The 14,918-nt window shown below is 44.3% G+C and overlaps 1 protein-coding gene across 1 annotated transcript in view; it reads left to right on the top strand.

Annotated features, from left to right (window-relative positions):
• Positions 1-6,905: 6,905 nt before the first annotated feature.
• Positions 6,906-14,918, top strand: part of adgrb3 (adhesion G protein-coupled receptor B3) — a 739,829-nt gene continuing 731,816 nt past the window's right edge. The window contains exons 1-3 of the mRNA XM_048596949.1: positions 6,906-6,996; positions 11,328-11,873; positions 11,931-12,108. Of these exons, the coding sequence (XP_048452906.1) occupies positions 11,343-11,873; positions 11,931-12,108 (709 nt within the window). The 5' untranslated portion in view covers positions 6,906-6,996; positions 11,328-11,342. The remainder of the gene's footprint in view (positions 6,997-11,327; positions 11,874-11,930; positions 12,109-14,918) is intronic.

The following is a 14,918-nucleotide window of genomic DNA, read 5'->3' as shown; positions in this document are numbered from 1 at the left end:
AGAATCATATAACCATGGAAATGATACAGCACAGAAGGTGGCCACTTGACCCATATTGTCCATGCCAACCCAAAGACACCTAGATGCCCTTTCTAACCTCATCTTCCTGCACTCATCACACGGCCCTGCAGTTTACCACACTTACGGCGCAGGTTCAGGTTATTTTTAAAAGAGTTTAGGATCTCTGCCTCCACCACCAACTCAGGAAGCAAATTCCAAAACCTGTAAGGAAGCTTTCCCTCATGTCCCCTCTAACTTTTTTGCCACTTAGCTTGAATCTATAACGTCTTGTTTTTGAACTGTCTGCCAAGGGAAACAGGTTCCTCCTGTCTACTCTATCTCTACCCCTCAGAATTTTGTATACCTCACTCATGTCACCCCTCAGTTTTCTCTGTTCCAAGGAAAACAATCCTAACTTCTCCAATCTCTCCTCATAGCTACAATTCTCCAGCCTGGGCAACATTTGAATAAATCTTTCCTGTAGTCTCTCAATAGCAATTACGTCCTTTCTGTAATATGGTGACCAGAGCTGCACACAATACTCCAGTTGTGGCCTCATCAGTGTCTACCAGAATTTCATCATCATATTCATACATCTGTATTCTATACCTCTGCCAAAGGAGAACATTCCATATGCTTTATTTGCAAACTTATCTACCAAGACTGCTACTCCAGAGGACTTGTGCACCAATGCACCAAGATCTCTCACTTCATCTACTCCTGTCAGTATATTCCTCTTTATTGTGTATTTGCTTTTATTGTTTGACCTCCTCAAATGCATCATCTCAACTCATCAGAGTCGAACTTCATCTGCCACTTTCCCATCCACTCCACTAACCTATGGATATCATTTTGGAGCTTATGCCTACTCTCCACACTGCCCACTACACAGCCAATTTTATGTCATTTGCAAATTTCCCAATTGTGTCCCCAACATTCAAGTCCAAATTGTTAATGTATAAAACAAACAGTAAGGGTTCCAATACCAAGCCTTGCAGAACACCGCTTGAAACAGCTTTCCATTCACAAGGACAGCCATTGATCATTTCCCTTTGTTTCCTGTTACCAAGGCAAGCCTGTATCCCATTGCCCTTCAGCATTTTGACCAGTCTGCTATTTGGGACCATGTCAAATGTCCCACCAAAATCTATGCAGACAATATCCACTGTACCAAACTCATTGATCCTTGTCACTTCCTCAAAGAATTCAAACAAATCTGTAAAGCATGACCTTCCCTCAATAAAGCCATGCTGACTATCCAACGCATTCCTGCATTCCTCTGGCACCTCACCTGTGTCCAGTGAAGACTGGGAAATAATCCTCAGAGCATCTGATATTTCCTCCCTGACCTCTTCCAACTTCTTAGGGAACAATCCATCTCGCCTTGGCGATTTATCTACTTTCAAGAATTCCAACTCCTTTAATACTTCCTCTCCTGTTATGATTATCTTGCCCAATATTTCAAACTGCTTCTTTTGGATCATTATATCCACATCATCTCTTTCCCTTATGAATATGGAGACAGAGAAATTAATTTAAAATTCTTCCCATATTCTCTGCATCTTCACATGTGTTCCCTTCTTCATCTCTGATAGGTCCCTCTTTTTCCTTAACTATCCCTTTGCTTTTTATATTCTGACAATTCTGATATTCCTTATCTTGCTTGCTGATATTTTTATATCCTCTCATTGATTTCCTTATTTCTTTTTTAACTTGATCTCTGTACTTTCTATACTCCTCTTGGGCTATCTGCATTGTTCTTTTTTTTGCGACTATTATAAGATTTCCTTTTCTGTTTATTCTTCCACTGTATTTTTATAGACAATCATGAGGGCCTAGATTTGGCAGTACCATTCTTATATTTGGAGGGAACATGTCTGCTTTGTGCCATGAGGATCTCATTTTTGGTGCCTCCCTCTGGTTACCTCTGATCTGTGTCTGAGTAAGTCCTACCCAGTCCATCTCAACCACTTCACAGTTTTGTAAAATTTGCTTTTCCCCAGTTCATAACTTTTACTCCTGATTTATCTCTATGCTTTTCCATAATCATACTGAATCTAACCGAATTGTGCTCACTATCACCGAATTTATCCCATCGCTTCAAAGATATTGTTAGTCTCATCAACAGCCACTTTAAAAGTGTACTATTTTGTTTAGATTCTCTTTTCCTCTTCATAATCAATGTTAGAAACTAGTGTAAGCATCATTCGCAGCATAGCTCAGCAATCCTGAGATAATTCTGGGCGGATCACCTCACAAGTAACACAATCCAAATAGTGTGTTCCAGTCTCCGCCTCAGTAGAGGCAAACTGCTGCTTCAGTATCACGAGGCGCGACGCTGATGGCTGAGCTGAATGCAGTGGGAAGTCAGTTAAACATTCTTTTTATAAACTGGATACTTGGCTGGTTGACAAACCTGATACACATTGTGTGACTGAGCTTTTTCAGAACTCGCAGCTGAGATGTCAACTTCCCGGATAATGTTAAATGATCATTATTAAAGTGAGGAGGGTTGCCTTCCTCTGACTCTTGTCAAACAGATAATTGTGTAAAATCCCCACCACTATAAAGAAATTGTGAGCAATGGACATTTTCTTTTGGGTTAAACGTCCGTGCAAAAATCCAATCTTGTATTCCGTTCAAAAAAGGAAGAATTTATTGCCTTAGATTTTGACAAGCTTTAATTCTGAAGACCGCCCTAATCCCCACACTAACTCGCTTCATCTGATTTCTATTCCAATAAGCTTTTGGAAACCCGTATTATTCCTCGATGGGATATGCTTCCTCTTCTAGCATGTTAGAGTTATTACACGATACTAGAAATGTTACAAGAAATCAATGCATGGATGGCTTGGTTTACAACTGAATGACAATATTAAGACCAAATACAGGGCAGGCGCATGTGAGCTATAACAACTTTCATTTGCGTAGCAGAAATGTTGTAATGGAGACCCAAACTAGTCACAGGAGTTTTAAGAAACAAAACGGACGCTGTAGATACATTTAGGTGATATTTAACGATAAGACCAAAATTTGATCTAAAACAATGAAGTGAGGATCTGGAAATATGAAACACAGAAAAAAAAACAACAAAAATTGCTGGAGAAACTCAGCAGGTCTGATCGTACCTGTGGAGAGAAAACAAAGTTAACCTTTCGATTCCAGTTCTGAAGGAGGGTCGCTGGAGTTGAAAGGTTAACTCTGTTTCTCTCTCCATAAATTTCTCCAGCACTTTCTGTTTTGAGGTTTCAAAAAGCATCTTACCAGAGGGAATTGAGGACGAGAGACAAGAATGTTTAGGGAGGGAACTCGAGATCATGGGCCAAAACAATTTATGAACTGCAGATGCTGAAAACCAGAAACGAAAACAAATCGCTGGAAAAATTCAACATGTCTGGCAGCATCTGTGGAGAGAAATCAGCGTTAACGTTTTGGCTCCAGTGAAGATAGGTCGAAATTGGGCAATGTGCAGGTGTGCCCTTGAAAGGTCAACCAAAATGGTAAAGCAACAAAGGCATGGATCATGGATTAGCAACAAATAAGATGTGTGGCATGGGAGTTGGATAACACAAAGACGGGAGTAGGCATTCTTTTAGTGATGATGCAGTTTTAGGAAGCTCAACACAAAATCACAGTTTGGTTCAGCATCAGGTCGCTGTTAGGAGAGGGATGGCGTGAGAGTGAGGAAACAGAATTTGTGACGAGGACCGAATGCTTCAGTCTTCCCAGTCTTTAATTGGAGAAGATTCCATCTCGATCGGTACGGAAAACAAGAGGAGCAAGATTAACAACTGCGAGGCGGCGGAAGGGTCAAGAGAGGTTTAAAACGGGGGAGAAGTGGATGTTATCAGCATACATGTGAAAACGGACAGTGTTTTCAGATGTTCTGGTCAAGGGGACATCACGTGAATGAGGAATGGGAGGGAGGGCACCAGCGCAGCAGCGGAATGAGAAATCATGACAGGTAACTATCCAACTACAGCAGGATAGATATGAAAGCCGATGGTTTATTTCACAGACAACCCTGCTATTAACTCCTTCCCAAGAGAGAGGGCAGTAGATGCAGTGGAGGTGTCTGCTGAAGTCTTGACGAATGATTCAAATGATTGCTAAGATTGCTTATCCTTGGGGCAAGAAAATCCCCAATAGGAAATACAAAATGCGTCGACTTCGTCAGTGGTAAAGATTGTACATAGTGGCGGCTCTTTACACTAGAAAGCAGAAAGCTGGAGTTGTTAAAACGGCGAAAGGGGTTGATATGATAAACATAAGGAGGATGTCCAAGAGGGAGGTCGGGAACTAGGGGTCAGAAATCTCAGATATGACTAATAGGGAATTCGGGAGAAATATCTTTACTCAGATCCAGATGTGGCTTTAAGATATACACGCAAAGAAACACAGAATGAAAGAATTGGGACAAGATGAAGGTGATAGGAGATTTGTGTGGAAAGCATGATCCTGTTGGGCCGAACGGTCTGTTGCTATACTGAAAATACTGTGCTATGTAACGTCTGCATATGACTATGCAATGCCACCGTAACTGGCATCGTAAGTTAAATTGTGAAACAAAATGAAAAGCGATAGGGGACCCTTGTGAACACTGGAGAGCTGACAGTTACGGTCTGATCCAGCAAAAATAAGGAATGCAGTTCCAGGCGCCGGGAGATTTGCACTGAATTACACTGCATTCTGGCGCCAGGGAACGTTTCAAGCGTGCTTCTAAATCGTGTTCCAATTCAGCAACCCCATTAGCCCCGCTCTTGCCCCACAATGAAGCGGACGTATTTACATTTTTTAAAAAGGTGGCCTTCCAGCCGACGTATGCTTGGAAATGCTTTTGTTTTCGACAACGAGTTGTCATTTCTATAATGTAATAATTCGCATATGATTGACTGCAAGCTCTAAATAACTTCAACAGAATTAAAGCGATTGGTAGGGAGGGGGCTGGGAGAGAGATCTGCCCTAAACTCGGTTTAAAGTGAAAACGAAAGCGGATTGGAGAGCAGAGTGCCTAGGATTTAATACTTGACCTCGCCAGATTGCAGCCAAGGTTTCTGCGCACTGTCAGCGCCGGGGGACCTAATTCCATGGCTGGTTCTGTCTAATTCACAAAGTTATAACACACACACACACACACATACACAGCGCTCAGGCCCGGTTACTGTTCAGCTGGTTCATGTGGACAGTTCAGATAGTCGGATGCTGCCTCATCGCCTCGCAAACTAGCGACCGTCTGAATGGATCTGCCCACCTCTTAACTGGAGATGAGTCAGTTGCCGGTTCTTACCCTTACTGAAGTCATCCTCTTGCTCCGGGCTCAGTGACGATGCCAGCCACGTACTCTACATGGATGTATATTTTACAAGGAAGACGGGTACATTAAAACAGCGGATCGGTGCATGTCGTGAACAGGGCTGTCCCTGTCTTTCCTGTCGGTGATGTTCTGCGGCTCTCCAATAACAAATTGGGATGTGTGTCTTTAACCGGCATGTTTGTGTTTGCCTTCGCTAGGTCTGTGTGTGTTCATCATGCCCTATAAAAGCAAACAACGTGTAGTCTGTCTGTAAAAGGTAAGGGATGAGCTTGCAGCCGCTGGCACTTTCAGTTGTTGATAATGACAGCGCTGCGGTTCTGCTGTCTTCTCTCTGTGTGTGTATTTGTGTGTATCTCTCTCTCTCTCTCTCTGATCCTGGGAGTGGATTTAATTTCGTGTTTGTCCCATCGCATGGAAGCGATTAAGGCGACAATGTCCCCATGCTATATGCAAGAGGCCGAGCCTGCTCGGTCAGGTGGCCATTCCCACCCTACATCGCCAATCCCATTACTGGCCAGTCCCTTTTCAGAAACTCAGCGTATATCCGCCTCCTCATCTCACCCCCAGCCTCCGTCCCCTGTGTCCTGATCCAGAGTGAACTGAATTTCCTTCCTTGCTCAGTTTGCGGGTCCCTGAGCCAGTGTGAAACTCTCATGACTTGTTTACCAGGCGACTGTCTCTCTGCCTTAATCCTTCCCTTCAGGGGAAACCCTCGCCCCGGCTTGTGTTCCTGGCCAGAGACTGTCTCCAACCACCGGGATTTTCGCCAAGATCAAGTGCCCAATTATTTGGGAGGGAGTGGGTTGGGGGTGGGGGGAGTTCAGACGTCCTCCCGTACATCCGTCACCCAGCCAGAGGGAGAACCTCTGCAAGCAAGCTGCTCACTCCATCATCAAGCCGTTGTGTTCGTTAGAACGATGGAGTTGAAAATTTAAAGAGGGTAAGCAAGATTTTTTTGTTAAAAAAGGATGCGTTTTATGCCCACCTCTCCTTTCTTAAGCTCTCTCTCCATTCCCAAGGCCGCCCACTTTCGGCTGGAACCGATGGTTGTAAAAAAAAATCCTTCCGAGGCGCGCTGTCAAACGTTGAGACGTGGCTGAATCCACCAAAGCTAACGTACAATCGCATGTGCGTCCCGAAGGAGCTCTCCTCTGGTCCCTAGCTCTTATCCAGCGCCTTGACTATTCTTTGCAATCACCAGCACACACACACAGCGTTCTCCTTCCCTCCCGCTTCCGCCCCCTCCCTTCAGTAACCAAAGGATGTGCGCCGTTACAGTTTCGAGCCGATTTCTGTAGCAAGCCAATCTGAACAGCCTTTTCTCCCTCTTTCTCTTTCCCCCTTTCCTTTTCATCTTTTTTTCGATTTTTTTCAATCTTTATGTGTGTCATTTCCCCCTCTTTCTCTCCCTTCGAAAATCTCCTACTCCGTCCAGTTGGATTGCCACGGTTTCTTTTGAAAGTGGGCTGGAGGAGACAGAGGAGAGGGTGCCCCTCCACAGTCGACACAGATGCAAAGCTGCGTTCAGGAGTTAAATTGTTTTCTGAAAGCTCGCCTCTCGCTGCTGTTTGCATTTCAAGGTAAAATGAGAAGAGTTCGATAAGAGGACTGGAAGCTTCCCACTCCATAATGGGCATGTGTGTCAGCACCGGAGAGCAATAGCCGCACGATCGGATTGCAAGGTAAGGACAAGCAACTTCTCGGCTCTAGGTCTTCGACGGGGTCAGCTCCGAACCGGGTAGTAAATACGTCGAGAGATAAGACTGGAGTCAGTCATTCCCTGATCCACGCGAACGAGATGAGGGAAGGCTCGGAAACTGTTGCTGCTTTCTGAAAAACAAACAAACTGATTAACCATCTCTAGGCTATTAGTCTCCCATAGAAAGCTGGAGCAGTAAGTTATTGTGACCAGGATGGGCAAATGTTAGGACCGAAACATGTTTGTTGAGGAAGTTGTGATGGAAGTGAGCCTGTGTGTGCGTGTGTCTGTGTGTGGTGGGGGGCTTTCTCAGCATTCAGCACGATTTGACTGGAGAGCGGTGTTAGGGCGCCGTCTATGTTCAACACTGATGGGCGCCACGATTGCAGCGTTTTCTTAAATATGTAAATTTATCTGAATGTCTTTCACTGGGTACTTTCGCCTTACTCACAGCTCCACACAAACACACACACGAACACACACATTAACAAACACAATCACCCATATATCCACATACACAAACACACAAACTTACACACGTGCATTCACACACACATATTCACACACATGCACATACACTTGATATATTCACACACACATAGATTCACATACATTTACACAAATTCATGCACACGGACATTCATAAGCATATTCATACACACACATCCACTCTCACGTACCCTTATGCACATTCACACAAATGCTCGCCCTCACACATTCATACACGCAGATTCACTCATCCTCACATTCACACACGCATTCTCACACGCATACATACACTTGCACACACACATTCACACACACACATGCTCACACACACATTCACATCCTCACATTGACGCATTCTCTCACATACTTGCATGTACACATTCATACAAACAACTTCACAAGCACACATTCTCTTTCACATACAAACACACACTAATACAGCAGGATAGGCTGAAGGTTGGGACGTGGGGGAGGGATGATCTGATTGAGGTGTACAAAATTATGAAGAACATATGCAGGGCAGATAGGGAGAAACTGTTCTCCTTAGTGGACGGATCAATAACCAGGCAACGCCATTTTAAGGAATGAGCAGAAGCTTTAGAGCGGTTTGTGGATTTTTTTTTTCACACAGAACGTTGTGGGTATCTGGAACGCACTGCCTGAAAGGTGGGGGTGGGGGTGGGGGGGGAGCGGAGGACAGTAAAGTTGGAAACCCTCAAAACATTTAAGGACTGTTTAGATGACTACTTGAAACACTATAGCATACAACGCTATGGGCAAGTGCTTGAAGATGTGTTAAGTGGATGTTTGGTGCGGAAACGGTGGGCTGAAAGGCCTCTTTCCATGCTCTAAACACACCATGACTTCATCCACACTCACATTTAGACACACATATCCACACACATTAATTCCCTTACACACCCATATTCACACATACGTCTTCACATACATATTCATACACATATCTACACGCAAACAAATACATACACAGAGTTTTGGAGAAGGATCACTGGATCTGAAACGTTAACTCTAATTTCTCTCCGTAGATCTACTGAGTTTTTTTCTAGCAATTTCTGTTTTGTTTCTGAATTCCAACATCGGCAGTTCTTTTGGTTTTCCACACATACACCTGTCCAAGTACGTACACATATCCACACTCATATGTATATCTACACACACACGTAAATATATCCACGCATACACAGATCAACACACACAGACATATCTGCCCACACAAATCCATAGACACACACACATACACAGGCATCCTTATGTTCACGTATCCATCGCATATTCACACATAAAACCTTGACATCTGAAGTGAGTTGAATTATGTTTTACAATAGTTTGGTTCGCTCAACGTTAGGAGGATTGTATTTTAACTGCTAAGACACGTTTTTTTGAATAAATGCAAGAATATGAACATAAAAGCGTGAATATGCGTGTGTGTGTTTGCGTGTGCGTGTTATGGGGAAAGGAGACGAAATGCCCGCTTCACAATCGGTGGTCTGGTCCAGCTGGAATGGGCCGTGAACGATGGTGTGACATCTCTCCGCCTCACTGTCACTTCACAGCGACTATACAAGAACTGGGGGGAGAGCGGGGGTGAAGCCCTGCATCGGATCTGCCGGGATTCGAGACGGTTAAGACCGACCCTTCCACTGCGCTGTTTAACAGCCGCACCCCCCGCCCCCCAGCCGCGAGTGAATGGTCGTATTGCGAGGGGGCCCACTTATAAGCAAACCCCAACCTCCTCGTTTCGGAGTGCGTCGTGTTCATCAGATGCATTGTAACTTGCGCCAGTCAATGCAGAGTTGGTATTGAACCAGCTTGTGGAGAGACGGGATAGCTGCTGGGGATTTGCAGCAATGTCTGCAGCTTTCTGAAATCCTGATGTGAGTTAAAATGGAATTAATCTCTGAGAGTTTGCGAACTCCAGCTCTGTCCAAACAAGCTGCTAGGTCTCGATCAGGCTCGTTTTGTATTCCGATTGGTAAGAGACGATGGCTAGTGTGTGCTTCAATAAGAAGCTATTAACTGAGGTGAATCTCAGAAATCTTAGATAACAAGGTGCAGAGCTGGATGAACACAGCAGGCCAAGCAGCATCATAGGAGCAGGAAGGCTCAATGCTCTCAAAAATCTTAGTAGTGAGCAAATCTTGCAGATATTTTGTTGTAGTTATCGAAGGGGGAAATCGTCGCCATTGATGCACCCCAACTGTTTGTTTTGTGTATTGTTAGCATGACCCGTCCCAATCTTGAGTCGTCTTGTAGCGTCTCTCTTGCGGAGTCCCGGGGTCTCTCTCTTTCTTTCTCTCTCCCAAGCTTATCTCACTGGGGTCCCGGCGGGTAACGCGAAGACTTCATTTGAATGGAAAAAATAAACTTCTCATGCCTCGTCAAGAGAAGCGGTGGGTGGGTGGGGGTGGGGGACGTGGGGGAGGGGTGAACTTGGAAGATAGATTATGTTGGAAGGGGAAGGTGTGCTGTGCCAAGTCAAAGCGGATTCTGAACTGGCGGCTACTTCATACTATGTTGTTGGTATCACAGTATGAAGGGGACTGTGCTTTTCTCTCTTCCATGTGTACACGACTAATTTTTATGCACGTTAGGGGGCACTTCATTTCGGGTTTACTTTTGCATCTCCTGGTTTTGTAATGAACATGGTAATGCCGTTAACACCTAATGCGGTCATGCGGGGAATGGTTCTTTCACCACAAGAACTGCATACTATTTTAAAGCATCAAATTCTATTGTACCTTACTGGAATTTGTGTGTGTGTGTGTGTGCGCATATGTTGTGTATGCATGTGAGTGTGAAGAAATGATTTGTAAAAAAAGATTTATAAAATAGAGATCAGAAACTGCACTATTGCCCAGGAAGGAGACCCCGGTTGCAACTTGATGCCAGCTTTTTTTTTCTGATTTGGGCATGACTTTTTATCATTTCAAAATACGTGCGGGGATGGCTTTTCTTTTAAATTAACCGGTGGCTTTTAACAACTCAGTAAATAAACTCAAAAAAAACCCACGTCGTATTATCAAATATCTGATATTTAAATACTCTTCCTGGTCGCATTATATAAGGCGGAATCTCTTCACAATTCGTCTTGTTCGAGAGCGTGACTGACAACTCGAAGATAACAAGTTCGGTATTATTTCTTAACAGAACCGTCCATTGCAATCATAACAAAGGACCCGGAAACAAGGTATTGTCAGATAACCACTGCTGCCTCAAAACTGTAATGAGGAAATCACCTTTTTAAAAATTGGTTGTTAAACAGCCACGCTGGCTGTAAAAAAAAACTGACAATTAAAACAATGCTTACAGGTTGCAAGAAACACCATTAAAATGTGGTTATTGATTAACTCGGGGCGATGTCTGTATTTTTGCTTTGTACATATTTACTATATATTTCTGTCCTCCACTGTTCAGTTCTCCCTTCTGACGAGTTGGCCTTTTGTGGGCCACATTTCAGGAATGACTGTCGAATTTTGTTTTTTCTGTGTGGGAGGTGCCGCGGATGGGGTATTTAATTAGCTTTTCAGCTCTCCCCTCGTGTCTCTTAGAAGACAGACTCTGGGATATTATCCGCTTGGCGGCGGTATTTGGCTAGACTTTCTGCCGACAAAGAGAAAGCTTTGCTTAAATCCAAGCCATTGTTACTATGGTCTCCCAATCACTTTTGCATGGGGTTGGGATAGGGCACCACCTGTGTATAAAGGCGCCTTGCGTTGTCTACGTCTTGAGTGTCACTTGCATTTTCATCTCTTGCCCCTTCTCCAAAATCCCACCACCCAACCCACCACTTCCAACCCTCTCCAGGCCAAATGTCATAGGATGAAGACCGTTGGTGACCTGAGGACTTACGTGTTTGTAACCCATCTTCTGGCTATGGTTGGATTTCACGTTGCTCAGGACTTATGCTCCACTTTCGTCAAAGGAGTAATTTACGGATCGTATTCCCTTAACGATCTCTTTCCCCCAAACTCCACAAACTGCACTTGGACCCTGGAGAACCCAGATCCCACCAAGTACACCATCTACCTGAAATTCTCCAAACGGGACCAGCTCTGCGCCGGTTTCTCCCTCTGGGTCTACCAGTTCGACCATTACTCTCCCGACAAGATACGGGACTTGCTGAGGCGCAACCGATCTGTGGTGCACTTGTGCCAGGCCAGGACTTTCTTCGTCTTCCTGGAGCTGGGCAAGAATTTCATCCAGCTTCAGCGCCTGGGCCAACCCCGCGGCGACGGGCCGAGTGGCCGGCCGCCTTTCGAGTTCCTGGTGCTGAACAAGGTAAGCCCTAGCCAGTTCGGCTGCCGGGTACTGTGTGGCTGGTTGGAGAGCTGCCTGAAGGCCGGAGGGCAGGTTGGAAGTGCCGGGGCCACAGGAGAAGGAGGAGGAAGAGGCAAAGGAGAGACGGAGGCCAGTTCTTGTGGGCTGCTGGACGCGAAATGTAATTGCCAGCAGGATGTGCTGATCGGCGTGGAAAGTCTCGACATGGTTCTACCTCTCAATGCAGACACCGAGGGCTGTCTCTCTGCTCGACTCCACACTACTCACACTTGCAATCTGACGGAGGGCAAACGCACTCCCAGGAAAGGTAGGTGTTCGGAATTTAACCTCTTGTGCAAACCTTTAAGTTTTTGTGCCAAAACTTAAAAATAACACAATATTGAGGCGCCAACCATGTAGAAATTTTAACTGTAAGTTAATTGTAATTGTGATTACTACAATTGTTATTTGAGCTAGTATTGTATAAAGTCACACTTCATTTGCTTTGATTTAGAAAAGTACTATTGTTATGAGAAAGCGTTAGCACATTTCCAATATCTTTCAAACAATAGCCTGGAGGAGCTGGTGACGTTTTGGGTTCAATTTTCATCATTGGAAGAAAATACAAGTTCGGTTTCCTGAACGTGTCCGCAGTTTTTGTAAAGAGACGTTCAGGCTGGGGGAATGGTCGGGTGATGCTGTGACTCTCTCGCCTTCCACATTGCTCTCTTGGACTCTATAAGGTCATTTGCATATCAAAGCAAGGAATCCCCAAAGATCCTCCCAGATTGTCTCAAAGATTGACGGGGACAAAAAACATTTTTTGTAAAAATAAAAAAAACTTACATAGTGTCCACATTGCAGACGTAAGTACAGGGTCTAAGGATACGACACACATTCGCAAACAGATGGGAAGAGTCTAAATTGGGGACCATGCATAAACTGTGACCATTCAAATACAGTACTCAATTTCACATTGGCATCAGTGCTACTGTATGTAGCTGCTGAGTGAGTAACACCGACAAATATTTACAGATTCGACATATAGCACAATTGTGCCAGACGAGAAGTGATTTTACTTGAGTGTCAGGACTGCTGTGTCGCTTCTCCCTTTGTGATAAAGACCGTCCCAGAATCAACGTTAAACCATTCTGCATATCTGTCAGCATTTGGAATCAATATGTGGGAGAGCTGTGCAGCTCTTAGCTGGCTTGTTCTTGTAAGTGAGTTGTACCGGAGGAACCTCGTCAACATACATTCAGAAACATTAATCAAATTGATAAAATAAAAACAAAGAAGCCCTCTCCCCATTGAGAACTTACCAGATGACATACATAGAGTAGCGCAAAGCTAGAGTCAGGAATAATCTAGGCCTTCAATTTGATAAAACAAAACCTTTACACACACTGATATTACTCATTTGTGTGTGTGTGTGTTTGGAGGGGGAGGGGATGTGTCAGGAGGAGGTTTCCACCAGTTTGCCCAGTCGGGCTGTGCTGTTATCTTGTTCATTAGGACCCTAAGCGACCCTAGAACCACTGCAGTCGGTGAACCTATTCTCTGACTGTATTCATTGCCTGTCAGTCCCCGCAGGATAAATCTTGTCGCGGGGAGAAGGGGGGCGAGCGGGGATGGAATTCTAATTCTTAAAATCATTTCCCTCGCGTTCCGCCACCGGCGGAAACTCCAGTCCTTCTCGAATAAGTCAGTAGAGGTCAGGAATGCAAAGAGTTAACAGTAGCAACAGACCTTATCATTGATGAAATCTCACCGACCAGGAGTACGTTTGAGCTGCTGCAGCGCGCTGAGCTCCCAGCTGAGAAAGTTCCAATACAAGAAAATATATTTCTCGAAAAAAGTTTGTTTTGAAAACATGCATATATTTTTAATACCTGCTAAGTTGCAATGTTGACTCTAGGTGAAACTCATAAGCAAATGACGTTCTGCGTCAGGGAATAGCTGTTAAGATGATTTGCAGCTTAACATTTACGTAACTTGCTGACTGTCAGTGGGGAGATAGCTAGTCTGAGAGTCTGATGGCCTAATGAGGACTGAACTCTATTGTTATCGTATTGATTTGAAAAACACCCCACATCAAGCAAACGAAATAATCCTCCAGAGGTCAAAGGACTTGGGGATCGCGAACACCGTCTTTGAAACAATAATTAAAATGAACACGTTCGGTCACAACTTGAATGTTGTAAAATTTTAACAAAGGATTAACAGATAGTGAAGGCGTTAGTGGTGATCTTTCAGGAATCATTGGAGTCAGCACCCCGTTTAAAAGGTGAGTAAAGCAAAACTCGGGAAATTGTAGACCGATTAGCCGGACGTAGGTGGTTGGTAAGATTTTGGAGTCCATTGTGAAGGATGAGATTTTTGAATACTTGTAAGTGCGTAGTAAAATAGGGCAAAGTCAGCATGGTTTCATCAAGGGAAGATCATGCCTGATGAATCTGTTAGAATTCTTTGAAGAAGTAACCAGCAAGTTAGACCAAGGAGAGCCAATCCATATTGTCTATCTGGACTTCCAGAAGGCCTTTGATAAAGTGCCACACAGGAGGCTGCTGAGTAAGATAAGGGCCCATGGTGTTAGGGGCAAGGTACTAGGATGGAGAGAAGATTGGCTGTCTGGCAGAAAGCAGAGATTGGAGATAAAAGGGTCCTTCTCAGGATGGAAGCACTAATGGTATTCCACAAGGGTCCCTGTTGGGGCCACAACTTTTCACTTTATGCATTAATGATCTGGATGAAGGAACTGAGGGCATTCTAGCTAAGTTTGCAGATAATCCAAAGGAAGGTGGAGGGACAGGTAATGTTGAGGAGGTAGGGAGGCTGCAGAAAGATTTAGACAGGTTAGGAAAGTGGTTAAAGAAGTGGCAGATGGAATACAAGGTGGGAAAGTGTGAGGTCATGCATTTTGGTAGGAAGAATGGACTATTTTCTAAATGGGGAGAAATTTCAGAAATCTGAAGTGCAAAGGGACTTGGGAGTTCTAGTCCAAGGTTCTCTTAAGGTAAACTTGCAGGTTTTTTTTTCATTCATTAATGGGATGACAACATCGCTGGTTAGGCAGTGTTTATTATCCATCCTTAATTGCCCAGAGGGCAGTTCAGAGTCAACCACATTGCTGTGGGT

Source organism: Rhincodon typus, chromosome 5 (genome assembly GCF_021869965.1).
Source record: "Rhincodon typus isolate 14 chromosome 5, sRhiTyp1.1, whole genome shotgun sequence".
NCBI classification, from domain to species: domain Eukaryota; kingdom Metazoa; phylum Chordata; class Chondrichthyes; order Orectolobiformes; family Rhincodontidae; genus Rhincodon; species Rhincodon typus.
The sequence above is the reverse complement of the archived record's forward strand: the minus strand, read 5'-3'. Positions and strand labels throughout refer to the sequence as shown.